Below are 20,055 nucleotides of genomic sequence, written 5' to 3' on the forward strand. Positions count from 1 at the left end.
ACCTGTGCCCAGTTAATAACCCCTCCTCCCAAAGCGACCACTATTCTGAGTTCTATCACCATAGACTAGTTAACTGTTTTCACACTTCTTATAAAGCAATGTAGTATGCATTCTCGTGTCGCTTTCTTTGTTTAGACATTATGTATGAGGGATTCATCCATGCTCCTCCGTGTAGATGGAGTCCATTCTTTTTCACCACTCCATAGTATTCCATTGTGTATTATATAGTCATTCTGTTTTGATGGGTGCTTGTGTTGCTTCCATTTGTGAGCTATCATGAATAAAGCTGCTATGAATCATCTTGCACAGGTCTTTTGGTGGACATATGCCCTTATCTTCGTTGGGCACATCCCCAGGAGTGGAACTGCTGGGCCATAGGATAGGCATATGGTTAGTGTTAGTAGATATTGCCAAAGACTTTTCCAGAGTAGCGATACCAATTTTCACTCCAGTTGGCCCACATCCTCACCAACGCTTGATAGTGTCAGGATTTTTCATTGTAGTTATTCTGATAGGTATATAGTGGGATTTAATTGGGTCTTAATTTGCATTTCCCTAATGACTTATGATGTTGAGTACTTTGTCCTATGCTTACTGGCCACTTGTATATCCTCTTGCAAAGTGCTTATTGAAGGTTTTTTCTGTTCCCCCCCAAAAAATTGGGGTTGTCTGTATTTTTCCAAATGATTTGTAGTTCTTTATATAATCTGGATATGAGTCCTCTTTGTAAATATGTGTCTTTTCCTGATCTGCCCTAATTGCCTTTTCATTTTCTCACTTGTGTATTTTTGCCGTCAGCAAACTTTTTCTATAAAGGGCCAGATGGTAATTATTTTAGACTTTGTAAGCCATGTGATCTCTGTTGCTGCTACTCAACTCTGCCGCTGTAGAAAAAAAGCAGCTGTAGACAGCCATACATTAAATGAATAAGCATGGCTGTATTCCAATAAAACTTTATTTATGGACACTGATATTTTGAATTTCATGTGCATTTCACATATCATTACATATTATTCTTCCCCTGACTTTTTTCAACCACGTGAAAATATAAAAACCATTTTGAGCTCACAGGCTGTACAAAGACATATAGCAGGATGAATTTAGTACATTGGCCATAGTTTGGTGGACCCGACATGTATTTTATACACAGAAGTTCTTAATTTTCATGAGTTCCAATGTATGTCTCTTCTTTGGTCATTAATGCTTTTTATTCCTATATAAGAAATCTTTGCCTATCACAGTTCTTGAATATGTTCTCCTTTGTTTTATCCCAAAAAGCTGTATTTTATCACTCAACGTTTGTCAATGACCCGTCTAGGATTCAGTTTTGTGTATGGTGCAAAGCAGAGGTTTTACACTTTTGTTTCTATGTACTCAAATTATCATACACCTTTTCCAACTCTCCTATGCAGCTGTGACTTACCAGCCCTGAAACATTCCCTGATGGCCAAATGTGGAGCTTACAACTGTCAGCTCATCATTCGTCCAACGACTACTTTTTAAAGGCTTTTTATGCACCATGCTAGACGCAAAGGTTTGGCTTTAGTCTCAAGGCGATTATAGCCTTTTAAAGATAACAACGAAGTCTCTACAATAAAATGTGATAAGTGCCATGATTATATTGCAGGTATTTGTTTATGTTTTTCTCCTACTAAAAATTAGTCATTTGAAGAAAGGGGCAAAAGCTTTAATTTGATTATCTCTAGCACTTTGCATGAATTCTGGTAGAAAAGAGGTGCTCGTGAAAATTTCGTGAGTAAATGAGTGGATAAATACCCATACATACACAGTGGTTATATGCACATATATGTATACAGTGCATATGTACACAGATTATGTACATATAAGATTCCAGTGAATATGTACAATGTACACACACACACACACACACACACAGCCTTCTACCTCTTCCTCCCAGACACACAAGCTAAAGTACCTCTTGTGCAACTAATCTTTGTGTACCTTGGTCAGAGGACAAAGTTTACATGGTATAGCCTCATGATCAAAGTCCTGGTGGCTCCTGTATCAGACCGCCTCCATTCAAATCCAGGCTCTAACACCTAGTGGCTGCGTAATCTTAGACCAGTTGCTAAATCTTTCTGTGCCCCAGTAACCTCATCCATAAAATGGGAAGACCTCTCTCATAGGGTTGTTTAGAATATTAAATGAGTGCATACATATGAAACAACCAGAGACCTAAAAAGCTCAATGAGGACAGGAATTTTTGTCTGCTTTCTTCATTGCTGTACCCCTAGCTCCTAGGAGACCGGTACGCTGTAGACACTCGATGATCACATCTGTTGCGTGAATGAGAAATACGTGGATCAGGAAAATCCCGATGATTGTTGGCTGTGATTATTTCATACATGATAGAAAAGCTCTGAATTCCAGTTCCAGCCATTCCCCATCCCCCAGTCCCCAATGATGACAATTTCACTCTTTGGGAATCATAGCATTTTTCACCAGTGACACAAGGTGGCAGCATCAGTCTCCTTTTGAGCGACCAACCGCACTAGTTTCACTATTCTAGAGAGAAATCCCGCAGCGTCTTTTTGCGCAAGTTCCTCCATCCATTCTAGATTCTGTTGCTTTGAATAACAACATTAACTATTTGAATTGCTGTAAGGTGAGCTCTTAACTGCCCTAATTTCTAGCTAAAGAAAAGATTACCGCTGGTAAAAAGATGAAGGAGTACTGACATAATCCAGGCCGCTTTACAGTAACACTTCTGTTTTGTGTGTTCCTAAAGGTCCATTTCCATAACAAATAACTGCTTGACAAATCATGAACCCAAGCCTTCCTTTCTGCTACACAAGGTGCAACAATGTTGTTCCTTTTCAAGTCTGTAAGAAAAAACAAAACAAAAGCAAATGTTCTCGGCTTTCTAAATAAAGACATGTGGCTGATTCTGCAGTCCTTCTAAATTATTTCTGTGAAACCACTGCGCAGAAGCAGAAATTTCCGAGTACCTTTGGAGGTGAGACCTTGTGGTGTAAAGAAAAGAATCCTGGTTTAGAAATTAAGAGACCTGGGATTCTAGTGGTGCTTCAGGAATCTCCTTATCTCCAACTTTAAACAAAGTTCCTATCTTTCCCAAATTCAGTACCTCTATTTCTAAAACAAAGATAATAATGTCTGCCTTACCTACTTGAAATGAGATCAGTGAATGTAAATACATTTATAAACTGTAAAGGGCTCTATTTTATACTGCATGAGCTAATGTTAGAATCATTTCCATTTTACCTACGGGGAAAACCAGTTCTAGCCAGTTAAATGGGCTTGCCTCAGTTTTCTCATCTATAAAATGGGCTGATGAAAGCAACCCCACCTACCTCAGTGACTTGTAAGGATAAAATGAGGTAATAGATGTGAAAGTGCATTTACAGTGCGAGTACTCTCACTTGTACAAGATTGTTAGTTTAAGCAAATGGCTTTTCTTGAGTTTCACAAACAATCCTGAAGAAAACAACATGTAACTAAATAGGCTTTTAAAAATAAGCATGTTTGATTTACTTCAGAAATCTCAGGAAATTGTGCATCACTTCTCGGCCTTTGAGCTAAGATCAAGTGTAGTATCTGTTCTTATCAGGTTAATATCTGATATGTCCTTTATCTGAAGACAATCTAGTAAATGGATTTTTGGAGCTTGCTCAGTCTACTCCACACGGACCCGGGAATGCAGTACCTCTAGGAACTGCGCACCCCCTCAGGGCGGGGAGGAGGAGAAATCTCAGGAGATCGCACATTTAGAAAAAAAAGACAGGAATAGAGAAGCCTAAGGTATCATTGCATTTAGGGAAGGATAAACTCAAACTAAATGGTATATATTCAGAGTTAGTAGTTGATAAACACTTTTTGAATATGTGTGTTTAAATTAGGTGTATTGTAGAAATAAAGTGTTCGCTTAAAATACTAACATTCAACTAAACATTTATCAACTGCCTATTTTGTATTGAGTATTCTCAAAATGTGTTCTTTCATTTTTAATGTTTTAGTCCTCAAAACCAGGGAAAAATTGAAATTAAATTGAAATTGAAATGAAAAGTTGAGAAAACTGAGATTCAGAGAAGTTGCTCAGTTTGCCTCAGGTCAAACAGCAGATCCAAGATGTTCAGACCTCAAATCCCCTGTTCCTTCCTGCCTTTTCTTTTTAAGTTTATTTCCTTATTTTGAGAAGCAGAGAGAGAGAAAATAGGGGAGGGGCAGAGAGAGAGAAGAGTGAGAATCCCAAGCAGGCTCCACTGTCAGCACAGAGCCCATGCGGGGCTTGATCCCACATACCAGGGAGGTCATGACCCGAGTCCAAAGTCAAGAGTTGGCCCTTTAACTGCCTGAGCCACCTAGGCACCTCCTTCCTGTCTTTTCCTAGGCCCATTACTGTGGCGGCCTCTACTCACTCCTGTAGCAACACTCATGATTCCAAATCCAGCACTTACAAAAAAGCAATCTAGCAATTTTTGTTTAGTATAATCCAGAGGTGGAATGTACCAGTTTTAAAGAAACTGGATAAATGGGGTACTTCATAACCAAAACTTATCTGTCTCCTTAAGTGAATTTCAATGGCTTGCTTTGACCTTTGGACTACACACTCTCATGTAAAGGCACTCAGTTACCTTTCCTCTAAATATTTCCAGAACCAGTTCATGCCTTTTCAAAAAACAAAACAAAACAAAACAAAAAAGATTAATTATTAAATGTTAGGGGTTAAAGAGAAAGAGAAATAAAATAATGAGGTAACAGGAGATCTTAGAAATGAAAGCCATTTAAATCTCTTGGGAGGTATCAGTTATTTAAGAATATGATGTGCTATGGTTGTCACACATAATAAATTAATCTTAAAAAAGGCATTTATCCCTGCTGATGCTATACTTCTTATACAGACTAGTTTAGTGAACTGGATGCCATTTTCAGGAGTGAGTTTTGGTAAGCTATGTTTACCAGGAATTTTAATGACTTAATTACTTTGAAACGACACCATTCTAAACTATGAAGTCTGTTCCACTGCATTTAACTTGCTAGTTAGATTGCTCAATTTTGGAGTTTAAAGCAAAGATGCCTTCACGTTCACGTATCTGGTTAGGTGGTTTGATTTCCTATTATGTAAAGAATGATATTGACACTGTACTTGTGATTTGTTCAAGTCAATTTTAATGAGTATCTCTACCATTCTGTTCCCTGGAAGAGTAATCCGAATACAATACTTGTTTGCATACAACTACAGGCTTCAATCAGCGCTATGATCTTTTTGTTATGAACAAAAGATAACCTGCAGAGCCCTGTGAATGGAAATATAAAACTTACTTCAACATCCATTCATTTTCCCTCTTATCTGCTCTTGGAACAACAGATTTTTTTGCCTTCTTAGCAAGCAGCTGAATTCAACCTGGAGAACTTGAATGTTAGGTTCTTAGTATTCAGTCTAGTGCCAGCTAAAGTTAACAATCTCACCCAATTACTTTAGGAACCGACAAGATTGAAGAGTTGTAATACCATTTAGCCACAGTAAAAGGCTGGCTTTTACAATGTTTATTCTTAAATATGTTTATTCTTAATAAAAGTCATTTCGCAGATAAGGAAAAGCATACAGGAAATGGAAAAGGAGGTAACTCTAAAATTCTAATGATAGAACAGAGTAGAATACAAGGAGCCATCTGAGTGGCACAGGTGTCCAAGGAGGGGGGAAGATAGGAGGGCTCTGAGGTTTCAACAAGACTTGGACTTACTTGCAGATCGAAATTCCAAAGACAGGGGTTGGTGACTTAGAACTTCAAGGGTGATTATCATTACAAAGAGGGTTGAGTGGGCAAGGGAAAGACTCCAGAATCCCCGAATTCCTTTCAGAACGTCAATAATCACATTGTATTGTTTCTGCCATTTTAACATTTCAAGAGGTGGGTGTCACTGAAAAGCTACGGAAGGAATCTGTTCTCTTAGCTATCCTGGCTTTTACTTGTTGCTATTTGAATTTGCCCCAGCTCCAAAGCTGTCTTGGAGATTCCAGAAGACAGAGATTTTACCTTTCTTTGCCAGCCCGACTTGTCGTCCAGGCTGGACTTCACCTTAATTCAGCAGATACCAAACCCTGTGCTGGGGACGGTACAGATGCTGTGCAACTGATTTTTCCTAACTACAAGGCCAAACCAGACGGTGATAAGTGCCACGACAGTGTTCTAAACAAAGGTTGAAAGTGAAGTTAATTCTGCCCAAGGGTCAAGAAAGGGCTCAGAGAGGTGACATTTCAGAGGACTCTAGAGCAACAGAAGCCTTTTGCTAGCTAGAGAAAGGATAGATGTGCGTCATAAGCAGAGGGAGTAGGAGGGCAAGAGAATGGTGTCAAAGGACTGTTCTGGAAAGGACAAGTGGTTGATGGTGGCTGGATATAGGTGTCACTGAACCCCACAACAAGTCAGTGTAAATGTATCAGCAAGCTACAACTCTTTCTTGATACACAAAAAAGACAGCTGGAAAAAGTGTCCATTTATCGTCCACTGTGTGCCCAGTTCTCTGCCAAGCGCTATAGAAGATATAGGGGAAGGCTCTTGCCCCGTAAATGTTGATATAGTATTCTACCTGGAAGAAGGATGAACTCATATAAAATAATGTAAAATAATATTACAGATATTGCAAAGTGGCTTGATGGCTTGGGACGCCTTCATCCCCAGAAACTGGAATAAAGGTCATGGCTAACTCTTACGTAGCATTTCTTTGTACCGGACACCGTTCTAGATGCTTACATGGATTAACTAATTCAATCTTTACAGTTACTGTATTTGGGAGAAACAGTTAACACATGCATTTACATATGGGGAAACTGAGGCACAGAGCCACAGCCGCGATTCAAATCTACAGGCTCTGGCTCCAAAGTCGTGTCTCAAGTTCCTATCTTCAGAATCTAGCTCAGAATCCAGTGCCGGGCGTTTTTCCCTGAGCATTTTCACGATTAATACGATTCAAACCGAAATAAATCCTTGAAAGCCCCGAATCTGTAAGGGAGGAGAAACGAATGCATACAGCCTCAACTTTTGGCCGACCCAAGGGCCAGCAAGACAATGTTTTTTTATTTATATCGTTTTCCTTTTGTGACAACTTGGTGTTTCTGAACGCTAGGGGCTCCCGGATTCTCTGGTTTGAGAGTTAACTTTTCCTTTTAGGATTTTTTTTTTTTTTTTTGAAGGGGGTGGGGGAAAATGTGGCCTTAATTATCCTACGTCTTAGGCAGTTTAAGGAAGGGGCTGTGCTTTCGGGATCTCTTCGGAGCCAAGTAAGGACCCCCCCCCCCCCCGCCTTCTCTTTTTAAAAGGACCTCGTGCAATAAAGTGCAGAAACAAACACAGGCGACCACAACAGCAGCCGCTACGGCAGCAGGAGGAGGCGGAGGAAGAGGAGGAGGAGAAGTTGGGAGTCGGGGCAGGCGCTCCGGCCGGGCTCGGAGCAGCTCCCATTCATTAAGGAAGCAGCAGCCGAGGAAGGTGGCCGAGCGCCCGCGCTGCCCACTCGCCCGCTCGCGCAGCCGGACACGCGCCAGCCCCGCGCGCCCCGGGCAGCACAGCTCTCTGCAGAAGTTTCTGCTCGGCATCTGGCTCTCGTCCCCCCGGACTCTCGCACGGCTGGGGGCTGAGAGAGGAGCGCGGAGGAGCAGCGGGGAGCCGAACACAGCCCGGGCTGCAGCGGGAAGCGCGCGGCGGGCTGCACCGTCGCCGCCGCGCCGCCAGCGGGGGCCGACCCTCCGCGTCCCCGAGCAGCCGCGGCCGGGAGGCGGGCCGGGCGCGCGGGTGTGTGGCCGCCGCCGCCGCCGCCGCCGCCGGGCGTCTTCGCGGGGCCGGAGGCTCGCGCCGCAGCCAGCGCCATGCAAAACTACAAGTACGACAAGGCGATCGCCCCGGAGAGCAAGAACGGCGGCAGCCCGGCGCTCAACAACAACCCGAGGAAGGGCGGCAGCAAGCGGGCGCTGCTCATCTGCCTCGACCTCTTCTGCCTCTTCATGGGTGAGCTCGGCCCCGCGCCGTCAGCCCCGGCCCCCCACCCCCACCCCACCCCAGCCCTGTCCCGGAGCCCTCGCGCCGCCCGAGCCCCGGCGCCCGCCCTTCCCCGGGCCGCCGGCTTCCCGGCCTGGAAGCGGGCGTGGGGGCGCGCTCAGGCTCCCCGTGCCACCGGAGCCCGCGGCCCCTTACAAGCCGCCTCCGGCTGGGGGCGCAGGCAGGGTCCCGCGGAAGGTGCGGGGTCGGCCTCCTTACGCAGGGCCGTGGGCGGAACCGTGACCCGGAGCCCGCGCCGAGCCCGTGGCCCCGCGTCCGAGTAAAATGGATCTCCGGGGGCGCCGGGCCCCTGCCTGCAGCCGCGCTGCCTCCTCGCTGAATGTGTGTAAACACCCAACCCTTCCGCTCGCGCCGCCGCGGCCCGGCGGCTCTCGGGCTGGCCTTTCCCCGCGCGCCCCCCGGGGGGGGGCAGGAAGGTGCGCCCCGGGGCCTTGATGCGGGCGCCCGTTCCGCTGCAACTTGTTGGGCGCCTACTGTGTGCCAGGGGTGGGCGGTGTCGCGGCCCTGGCTTCAACCAGCCCTCGCCCTGACTCGGTGCGGGATGGGTAAGGAACCCCGTTTCACTGATTAGGAAGACCGAGGCAAGGGGCAGGCAAGCCAGGATCGAGTTCATGTTCTGGCACCATGGTTAACGGCAGTCCCAGAAAGTTGAGGCGGTGGTCCTTTGCTGTTTTCCCCGCTAGTTGGATGCCCCCGCCGGAAGAGCGGTGGGCGTTAAAGAATGGAGCGGGGAGCGAGGAGGATTTATGAACTTGGTAGGAGGCAGGAGAAAGCTATTGACATGAATCTACAGGAGTTCCAAGGTTGAAGTCAGAGTAGAATTTTTTTTTTTTTAAAGCGCTTCATGGCGTAATGGAAAGCGCGCAGGACTTGTCATCAGAACACTGCCACTTGCTGGGTGTGCCACCCCACTGCCTCATTGGCCTCAGTTTCCTCGTCAGTGGAGTGAGTGGGTTGAATTAGATGCTCTCCTAAGGCCCCTTCCTGCATTAAGAACTCGGATTTGGTCCAGGAGCTGTTCTGCCAACTCTGCTAACTGAAGAAACATCTGTGTTCCCAGTTCAGTTCCCTTAAAATAGAACTCCTGCACGGAGACTTAAGTCCCCTTTGAAATGGATTTGTCCGTGCACATTGTGCAAACCAGAGACTTGGTGGGCTGGAGGTACGCTTCTCTTTGTGTTTGCTGACTCTTTCTGCAGCGAGGTCCTTACCGACGTTCGTCTGTCCTTGGCTTGACTGTCTGTAGTAAGTTTGGGAGTCAAAGAAAGATGGGACGCTTAGGGTTATGAAAACATAAGAATGGTCCCCTTTGGGCCCAGAGAGACAGCTGTCCATAAAACTGTGCTCTGTGGAAGGGAAGAGAGGCACAAATCCCCTTGGCACCTCTTGCTAGAAATTGAACGTTAAGATGCTATGTAAAGGAATTGTCACTGGGGGGCCTACCTTCCTGAGGGCCGAGGGCTTATTATCCTGTACAGTGGGAAGATTAGTATTTCAAGTCTGCTGCCAAGCTATTGAATTTTTAAAAGGCCCTCCCTGGTCCTGGGGGAGTACAAGGAAAACACTAAACACATTGAAGCTGTTTGCTGTAAACTTGTCTGGGGCTTCCCAGTGTTTACTGGTGCGTGTTGTTGGCGGTAAGGTAAACTCTTCCCAGACGGTCTGTGCCTCGTACCCTCCTGCCTCCCACTTTGTGATTAGGAAAACAAAGGTAGAACATGCCTGACAGCCTTTGAACAGTTTCATTGTTCTCCTCCCCCCTTCCACTCTGCTGATTTCAGAAGGCCGTCCCCAAGAGACGATGCATTCTCAGTAAAGGGAAAAGAAGTGTGAAGGAATTTGCAAGAAGACCCAACTATCGGCTATGGTTTAGCCAGGGACACTGTTGTGCGTGGAAGGTGTGAGTGATGTGTATGATTGTGCATTTTAGGTCATCTGCCCCAACTCTCCCTGTGTCTCCCCCCCCCCCCCCCCCCCCCCCCGCAAGCTAATATTCTCTACTTTGCTATTATGTTGACTCACTGCTGGTCTGGTTGAATAAATGATTTTGTTTACCTCAAAAAGGTGATAGCCGGACCCTGCATTTTATTATGAGGCATGTAGCTGTCTATTTTAAGGGTATATGCCGTGCCATTAAAACTATGTCAACAAAGTCCTTTTCAAAGTGACTTATTATCAGCGTCTCCCCGATGCATAGACCAAAATACATCATCACCAACTTAATGCCTAACACCTTTAATTAATAGGAAAAGCCATAAGGTAAGCACTTGAGAAACCTATGCAGGAGAACTCTTTGACTTCCAAAAGAAAGTTAATAACCAGCATGTGATTTTAATATCCCCTACACAACGGTCCTAAAACATTGTTTCTACTTGGTTCACTTTTTGCCTCAGACTGTCAGTATGATTTAATTTTTATATAGTTTATTGATCATATGGTCTGGATTACAGGGCACTAATATATTAAAAAGAGAAGCATAGTTTTCTGTTTATTCTCTCACAGGAATACATAGCAAGCTTCATCTCCTTGTATCTGGAAAAAATAAAAGCTGATGTGCTACATAAGTGTTATGTGAGTGGAAATATGCTAGTGGTTGAACTCGTTTCTCATACCTTCTTGGAACGCTAAATTCTTAGTGAAAAAAACAAAACAAAACAAAAGTCCACTCTTGGCTTGAAGGCCAGAAGAATCTGGTGTCTGAGGACACCAAAGGGAGTTTACCTCCCATTGAAGAGCTGTCTTTGCCAACTAATTGCTTTTGTAAACACAGTTAAGAATCTTTGTGTGGTAGTCTTTCCGAAATTGGTTTTGTTTTCCTTTCAATTATGTAACATGTACCACCTCCTGTGTTTTGTGCATGGGTTCTGGTGTAGCAGGGGACATGAGAGTGGCAGAGGACCTTCCCAGGCAAGAAGGGAGGAGCATCCACTGTCCTAAGCCCTGTTCACCTCTTCTTAATATAAATGTATCTCCTCTTTGCTGTAACCTTTGTGGAGAGATCACCTCCATTTCCTAGGTGAGAAAACCAGCGTGTCAGAGAAGGGAAGGACTGAGGTTCACACTGAAGTCCATATGGGTTGAGGACTAATTCTCAGTGAGCAGGACTGGAGTCAGTCTCCTTTTCAAGCTCAGGTTTTTATTTTTTTAATTTTTTTTTAACGTTTATTTTTATTTTTGAGACAGAGAGAGACAGAGCATGAACGGGGGAGGGTCAGAGAGAGAGGGAGACACGAATCTGAAGCAGGCTTCAGGCTCTGAGCTGTCAGCACAGAGCCCGACGCGGGGCTCGAACTCACGGACCGCGAGATCATGACCTGAGCCGAAGTTGGACGCTTCACCGACTGAGCCACCCAGGCGCCCCTCAAGCTCAGGTTTTTTAAAAAAAATGTTTATTTATTTACTTTGAGAGAGTGTGTGAGCGAGGGAGAGACAGAGAGGAGAGAGAGAGAGAGAGAGAGAGAGAGAGAATCCCAAGGAGACTCCACACTTAGTGCAGAGCGCTGCGTGGGGCTTGATCTCAGTGGACTTTGAGATCCATCATGACCTGAGCTGAAATGAAGAGTCAGATGCTTAACTGACTGAGCCATCCAGGTGCCCCTCAAACTCAGATTCTTACCAGAAAATTCCGAAACCGTTCGCACAAAGTCCTCCCTCTGTACATTTCCCAGTTACCCATTTGCACCAAAGCAAATGGATAAACATGATTGAACTCTTCTCATTAGTGATACGGTTTTGTGGCCCCATAGCATTGTTTTGATTTGGGGCTGGTTGTGAGTCTAAGTAGTTCACAGATTTTTGAGGGCACCTTTTTACTCTGTGCAACTGCAGTTCCAAAGAAGGAACACCAGCAGTCCGTGGCTGTAGCAAAAGGCAGAGATTTGGTAAATCCATGCGGAGCTTCTATGCCCCTGCTTTCCCTCTTTCCTGTCCCTCATCCCAGGTATTTACTGAGTGCCTCCTTCCAACACATGCACTTTGAGGTCTAGGCCGTTTGAGACAGGTCCAGCTTTTTATGCGTGGGCTTTGTTCAAGGCCCTTCATCCTTCGAGCGCAGTTAGCTAATCTGCAAAACAGTGGTCAGCCTGGCCACTTCGTTACGTTGCTGCAAGGATCAGAAGAAATACTGGATGTGAAAGTTTTTTGTCCTCTCTTAAGACTTGGGCAAATGCAAGGGGTTTATACCTAAGCCCTGGATGAAGGTTTTGTGGTTGTCTTTATACATTGTGTCTCAGAATAATAAGTAGATGAGACCATGAAATACTCAGTAAGAATAGTATGGTGAAGACCAGAAAGCTTCACTTCAAATAGGAGAATGTCACGTTTGCCCAGTAAGTTGAAGACGGATGATTCCCATTCATCGGGACGCTAAACTGTAGCTGAGAAAGTGGACCCTAAAACTGAGCAGAATTCTTGAGCCAACTGCTCAACAACAGTGTACCCTGAGCTCTCTTTAGAGAAAGTTGTTTGTTCAAAAAAAAAAACAAAACAACCAAACAAAAAACCCAACTGTCCTCATTTGGCTTTTGATACCCGAAGGTAGGTAAGTTGAACTTAGGGTAGGGGGTGGGAGGTGTTTGAAGAAGCAGGTGCTTGGTCAGATTTAGCCTGGAAGGCTGGACTCCTGTGCCCTTCCCCGCCAGGAAATGCAGTCGATGGGTGTAGTATCACGAAGCAAAGAGAAAGAAGCTCAAACGGGTAAAAATATGGAATCTGGACACTCAGCAACTATGCTGGGTAATTTAGTGATTCCAGAATGTTCTTGGATGTTTCTTGATTTTCACTTAAACAGTGGAGGTAAAATCCTAGAACTGGTTCCATATATGGGCTACATAACACCCTCTTGTGTTATTATTAAACTACCCACTTTTAACTGTGGAAGAGAGGCAGTGTGGTGTAGTGAAGAGAGCAGGAGACTTGGAGCCAGAAAGCTTCCAGTTCCAGGGTGGCCAAAGCTACCATCCAGTTGTGTGGTTGTGGACAAGTTGGTTTTCTGTGGATCTCAGGGTTTTTTTTTTTTCCCCCAGTAGTAAAATGACTTGTTGGGCGGGATTATCTCTAATGTGTAAAGCTGCCTTGCAACATTCTGTGACGGATTTCTAGTAGAGAGGAGTGACACATTTGTGGAATATCTACCCTCATGGGTGCACTCTGCTTAACTCTTCATTGTCCATTATCTCAGTGAGTCACAACAGTGATGAGCCTAGAAATAGGGGTTCTGGCCTCACACTGCCACTAGGTCACTATGTAACTGTGGAGAAAGTCACTTGACTTCCCTGGGCCTGGGTTTCGTCATTATCACAACAAAAGGAAGGGACTAGATCATCTTCTCAGATCTCTTGCAGCACTAACAGTTTTATGATTCTGTGCTGGTAGATACTGCGATGTAGAAACCCAGTTGTTCCTTCTGTTGGACCATTTACCATCAACTGAAGTGTCATCTTTTTTTACCAAAGAATGAATGCTGACCATAAGGTAATATTGGTATTCTTTCTGGAAGGAAAAGTAAGCACCATTACTAAAGTTAACCCAATATGCTGAGAAACTAACTAGACTTTTCCTTGGCCAGATGTGTCCCTTAACCTGCCTCCTGAAATGTATAGTACAGCTGACCCTTGAGCAATGCATATGACTTTTGACTTCCCCAAAACTTTAAGGGCCTTCTGTTGACCGGAAGCCTTACTGGTAAACATGAACATCAATTACCACGTATTTTGTACGTTATAGGTATTATATACTGGGTTCTTATGATAAAGTGAGCTAGAGAAAAGGAAATGTTATTAGGAAAATCTTAAGAAAGAAAAGATACATTTGTAGTACTGTACTGTATTAAAAAAAGTCTCTGGGGGCGCCTGGGTGGCTCAGTCGGTTGAGCGTCCGACTTCGGCTCAGGTCACGATCTCACTGTTTGTGAGTTCGAGCCCCGCGTCGGGCTCTGTGCTGACTGCTCAGAGCCTGGAACCTGTTTCGGATTCTGTGTCTTCCTCTCTCTTTCACCCTCCCCCGTTCATGCTCTGTCTCTCTCTGTCTCAAAATAAAAAGTTAAAAAAATTAAAAAAAAAAATCTCTGTAAGTGGACCCATGCAGTTCAAATCTGTGTTGTTCAAGAGTCGGCTGTAGTCACAAGCATACCATCACAACAGGTGACTTTTCCCTTTTTTTATTGCTCTTTTATTGTAGTCACTATGTGTTTTTAATAACTCAATACGTTTTGATAGCTTAATCTACCATGTGAACCACAGAATGTAGAGACAGGTTTTCATTAATCCACTGGTGAACTGTCCAGCCAGGCATCCTGCGTGGGTTGAAATAAAGAAGGGAACCTCCAGGGGCGCCTGGGTGGCTCAGTTGGTGAAGCGTCCGGCTTCGGCTCAGGTCACGATCTCGCGGTCCGTGAGTTCGAGCCCCGCGTTGGGGCTCTGGGCTGATGGCTCAGAGCCTGGAGCCTGCTTCCGATTCTGTGTCTCCATCTCTCTCTGCCCCTCCCCCATTCACGCTCTGTCTCTCTGTCTCAAAAATAAATAAACGTTAAAAAAAATAATAAAAAAAAAAAAGAAGGGAACCTCCATTTCATAGGTAAGCCATGATGACTTTTCCAGAATGGTTGAAAACCTTGGTTTCCCTAATTGTCCGAACGGCCAAGGTCTTTTTGTGCTGTTTTTGTTTTCCCTTAGCTCTTTCTTCCCAAGACACCAGGGGGGTTTAGCTGTCTTTGTGGGAGGCTATTAAAGCCAGAGTTGGTGGCCTTTTCCACTTTTAGCCCCTTTGATTTCCTGTCAATTTTGGATTTTTTCTTTCCCCTTCCTGTGCAGTTGTTTGGGCTGGCAAGCCCAGTTGGTCACAGCATGATGCTAATGAGATTGTAGTCGAGGACCTCTTCCCTGTGTGGGCAGTTATATTTATGCAGACACCCTACCCAGTGTGTCAGTTCAACCAGCGCACATTATATGAGGGGTAATGACTTATTTGGGGGATGCCTACTATATCAGTATGTCACAAACTCACCTAGTAAGGAAACCCATCTGATGTGAAATGGAGATTCTCAGGCTCCTTCTCAGGAGATTCAGATTCGGCAGGCTTTGGGCCAGGACCTGGGGTCCTGTTTTTTATAAAAGCTTCTGGTGATTCTCATCAAGCCAGTCGGATATTAACTATGTTGTTCAACAGCTGTGTCTTCAGGGCAATTGGTTATGTGCTGGGCCTTTTGTCCCCGGACCGATTGTTCTGCCAGTTTTCACGTTGTTAGGTCGTCTGTAGTTTTTTCGTTGGTGGCCAGCACACCTGTCTTTCAGCAAAGATCATGAAGCTTGTTAGAATTCTTTCAAAAGGAGGGGCGCCTGGGTGGCTTGGTCGGTTGAGTGTCGGACTTCGGCTCAGGTCATGATCTCACAGTCCGTGAGTTCGAGCCCCACGTCAGGCTCTGTGCTGACAGCTCAGAGCCTGGAGCCTGTTTCAGATTCTGTGTCTCCCTCTCTCTGTGACCCCCCCCCCCCGTTCATGCTCTGTCTCTCTCTGTCTCAAAAATAAATAAAAACGTTTAAAAAAAAAAAGAATTCTTTCAAAAGGAAAAACTACCTCTGCGTGCGGGCCTGAAGGTCTGTGATTTTTAGTGCAGGGACTAGGCGTGATGTCTTCTGATTGCCGAGAGGCCGGGATTTTTTCTTTATTTCCGGGTTCTAAACTGAGTTCTGCTCAGTGGAAGTTGCCAGCCCAGTGACCACTTTGGAAACATGAGGTGTTAACTTTGTAAATATTTTCTTTTGAGATCTTGAAGTTTGTGTATGAGTGACAAGCGAAATGAATAAATGAGGTTCTTGAATAGAGCCTTCATTGGATCAAAGTTAGCCTGGCAAAGTATTGTAGAAACAATACCAGCTTTGGATTCACTCAGATCTGCGTGTGACTTGGGCAAAAATTGTTTAACCTTTCCAGGCTTCACTTTCCTCATCTGGAAAATAAGCAAGAAACCTAGTGACCCCCTTGTCCGGTGAAACTCGGATGAGGTCATGAATCTGAACGCACTTTGGGAAGTTAAAAAGCACTCTATCACTACCAGGTATTGTGTTGCTATTATTACTCCTGGTAATAGTAGTGTTTCCCTTTCTTTCCTAGTGTTCTTACTCCCCAGTGGTGCTATGAAATCCTTGCATTTTTTGGCAGCAGAATTGCCTGAAAAATATGCTAGGGGGAAAAAGTGGGAAGAGAATCCTAAGAAAAAGCCAGGCAGAGGGAACACAAATGTTTTCCATTAGCGGAAGAAAAGCAGGGGCAGGTTTTCTGATCCCCTGTGGGAAAGTCACAATACAGGAACCTCAGTAATGTCTGATGGCTGCTTTCTTCCCCTTGGCAAGGGACACGGCCGCATCATCTGGAGAGAAAGACAAACACACCTTAGGAAAGGTGGGAGGGAGTTTGGACAAATGGTATGTCTCAGGGTCACCTCTTACTTGTGTCTTCTGCCATGCCAGCCCAGGGAAAAATCTGACTCAAAAGAACAGCCATGATTGACAGTTTTCAAAATGCCTGTCGTCCAGGGCACTCTGTATTTCTTGAGGAAGTGGGGGACCAGCACTGCTAATTATCAGATTGATTATGCAGGCCGACCGTGTGGGGTCGGTACCAGATTCCTTTCCTAGATGAGGAAACTGCAGCTCAGATGAGGAAACACGGGTGCCTAGCGGTCATTAGTCATGCAGTTTTCCAGAGCTCTTGTCCGCTCCCATCTGTCTCGCTGCCCACTTTTCAATGCAGTTAATGCAGCGAAGACTTGCTTTTTTCTAGTTCATTCTATTTCATTCATTTCAGTTTTATTGAGTCCGGATATGTACTGTATGTTCTACGGGACCCAATATAGGACATACGTAGGAGTCTTTTTTTTTTTTTTTTTTAATTTTTATGTTTGTTTATTTTTGAGAGAGAGAGAGGAAGTGGGGGAGGAACAGAGAGAGAGAGGGAGACATACAATCCAAAGCAGGCTCCAGGCTCTGAGCTGTCAGCAGAGCCCGACTCGGGGCTCGAACTCACGAACTGCGAGATCATGACCTGAGCGGAAGTTGGACGCTTAACCGACTGAGCCACCCAGGTGCCTCGGACATAAATAGAAACCTGAAGGATCATGTTGGGCAGTGAAGAGCTAGCTGTACATAATTAATGGCAAAACAGCTCAGAGTGTGTTGAATGAGCCTTTCTGTAGGAACAGTTCTCCACTGCCTTAGATTCATGGAATCTTTAGAATTTGGAAGGGGCTTAGAGGCATGATGATCAACAATATCAAGGTCTTTTTTTTTTTTTTTAATTTCAGTCAGAAACACAGGGCTCTTGGTCGTGAGGTCGGAGAGGGAGGCACAGGCTTTAGAGTCAGACAGATGAGAGCTTGCCTGCTAGTACTGGCTTTGTACTCTCAGGAAAGTCACTGAGGGGCACCTGGGTGGCTCAGTCGGTTGAGTGTCCGACTTCGGCTCAGGTCACGATCTCACAGTCCGTGGGTTCGAGCCCCACGTCGGGCTCTGTGCTGACGGCTCAGAGCCTGGAGCCTGTTTCAGATTCTGCCTCTCCCTCTCTCTGCCCCTTGCCGGCTCATGCTCTGTCTCTCAAAAATGAATAAACGTTAAAAAAAAAAATTATAAAAAAAAAGGAAAGTCACTGCATGTGTGCGAGGCCTCCGTTTTCTCCTTTGTCGGTGGGATGGTACGTGTGTTGTAGGGTTGTGAGACTCTGCCAGGCATAGTGCCTGGTGCGGGACGCTCAGCAGGTGGTGGTGGCTGCTGTCTTCCTTGTCACTGTGTCCTCATCTGGGCCCTTGATCTGATAAGAGGAGCCTGAGGCCTGAACTGGGTGGTGATCGCCTGGCCATCATGGAGGAGCAGGGCCTCCACCCAGTGTCTTGCCTTTTATGCCATTTTTCCTGTGTTGTGTGGCTGTGAGTTTGAAATCAGTGTCGTTCGTGAGGTCCAGTTCTCCAGAACTTCTCTTTTTTCCCTTGCTGGTGTCAAGGGAAGAACAAGGCAAATGGGTTAACTTGTAGTCTAAATCGGCAGGTAGTAGTTGAGTGAGGCCAGAGACACATGAGGCAAATTTGAAGGACAAGGCAGCTTTTCGATACCATTTTTCTTCAAACCAGCACTTGTTCTGGAAAGTGCTCATTACCAAAGATCACTGCTGACTGATTGGAGTTTGAACAGGCGCCCACTTTTTCAAACGCTGTATCAGGAGGGAAGAAAAAGAAAACCAAGTTTGCCAAGTTTTTGCTTTTTAATTTTTTTTTTTTTTTTTTTTTTCAACGTTTATTTATTTTTGGGACAGAGAGAGACAGAGCATGAACGGGGGAGGGGCAGAGAGAGAGGGAGACACAGAATCGGAAACAGGCTCCAGGCTCCAAGCCATCAGCCCAGAGCCTGACGCGGGGCTCGAACTCACGGACCGCGAGATCGTGACCTGGCTGAAGTCGGACGCTTAACCGACTGCGCCACCCAGGCGCCCCAAGTTTTTGCTTTTTAAAAGCTTCTTGAGGTAGAAAATATTCTCATGTGACTGAGGAGGAAACAGAGGCTCTCAGATTAAATAATTTCCTCAGGGTCACGCACTAATTACTGGTGCCAACATTCAAAAGAAAGCTGGGTCAGGTTCTCCAACATCCTTGTGGAACTCTCCTTCCTTTAGATCCAGATTTATAAATTAGAATGTGCATTAAAGTCCCCCCAATTTAAAAGCAAACCAAACAACACACATGAGATCCAGTTGGAAACTTTTGAAAGGAACTTGTTGATCTCTGTGTTCCTTGAAAGTATATGTTGCAATCAGAATATTGGTGGTGTGTTTTTGAGGTTTGTCACAAATTAACAAAATTATATGCCTCGAGAGTTTTGCAGAGAAATGCAAATCAGTATAAGCGCCTTGTCATAATAAGCAGTATGCTTTGGTTCCTGTTTATGTACCCCCAAAGCACATAATGCACATAATTATATTGACACGAAGGAAGCCGTTCTCATTGATGGTTTCTTTATATCTGGCGTCCAAATTAGTTTGTGGTATCAGTCGGTATAATTTCTAGAGAGCCTGTTTAATTAAGTCTAGGTTGGTACCTGTCTTTCGAGTAGGGGTCTTGTCTTCCACGGATGTTCCTTGAACACCTACTATATGCTGGGTCCCTCGGGGTGTCTTGACCTTTAAGAATTCCTCAGGCTGGGGAGTGAGAAACAGACTTGCATACTCTTGCACACTAAGTGTCGCTGATGTGGAGTGATAGAGGAGGGGCTCTAGCAGAAAAGTGAAGAGTGGGGAAGTTTGCCTGAGCGACTGGAGCTGGGTCATGCAAGAGAAATCCTGGCTTACATGCCCGGAAAGAGGAGACGGCGATCCAGCAAAGGGACCAGCAGGTGCTGAGTCGTGGAAACAGGAACATACATCCGGGAAGGGTGCGTATGCGAGGCTGGGGTGTAAGCACAGCATTGTGTGTTTGTATTGTGTGTGGGAGGGAGAATGTTGTGGATGAGGCTAGAGAGATAGCTTGGAGCCAGATTGTAAAGGGGGGGCTGTGAAAGGCAGGCAGCCGAGGAACTTGAACTTTATTTTGGAGGACTAGCCGAGCAAATGAAATTTTATTTTTGTTTTCGTTTTCCTTTTTATTATGGAAAATGTCATATAGAAACCAAACACCATATATACCTAGGCGTGGAATTGCTGGGTCATATGGTAACTCCATGTTTAACTTTTTGGGGAACTGCCAAATTGTTTTTCCATGGCGGCTGCAGCATGTTTTAGAAATAGCATAACATTAGTTGAAATATGTCAGGAAAAAAATTAAAGGTTTTATAGACAACGTTTGGAATTAACATATTCATGAACCATTTTTAAGAGAGGATTCATCTACTCTGATTTGTGTTGGAGATCACTGGGTCTGAGGAGAGGGAAATTGGAGAGTGAGGACCAGTTATTAGGGAGGCAGAGAAGAGAAGGTAAGAAAGATGACAGATAGGGGCGCCTGGGTGGCTCAGTTGGTTAAGCATCTGACTTTTCATCTCGG

The 20,055-nt window shown here is 45.0% G+C and overlaps 1 protein-coding gene and 1 pseudogene across 1 annotated transcript in view; both read left to right on the forward strand.

Annotated features, from left to right (window-relative positions):
• Nucleotides 1–3,537: 3,537 nt before the first annotated feature.
• On the forward strand, nucleotides 3,538–3,707 carry LOC124516876 (uncharacterized; annotated as a pseudogene).
• A 4,132-nt stretch (nucleotides 3,708–7,839) lies between these two features.
• Nucleotides 7,840–20,055, forward strand: part of PLPP3 (phospholipid phosphatase 3) — an 86,787-nt gene continuing 74,571 nt past the window's right edge. Inside the window, exon 1 of the mRNA XM_047084846.1 lies at nucleotides 7,840–7,985. Coding sequence (XP_046940802.1) covers nucleotides 7,847–7,985 — 139 coding nt within the window. The 5' untranslated portion in view covers nucleotides 7,840–7,846. The remainder of the gene's footprint in view (nucleotides 7,986–20,055) is intronic.

The sequence above is a fragment of the Lynx rufus genome, unplaced genomic scaffold (genome assembly GCF_022079265.1).
Source record: "Lynx rufus isolate CCGP_SWC_20201006 ecotype Redwood Valley unplaced genomic scaffold, mLynRuf1.p SCAF_2, whole genome shotgun sequence".
NCBI lineage: Eukaryota > Metazoa > Chordata > Mammalia > Carnivora > Felidae > Lynx > Lynx rufus.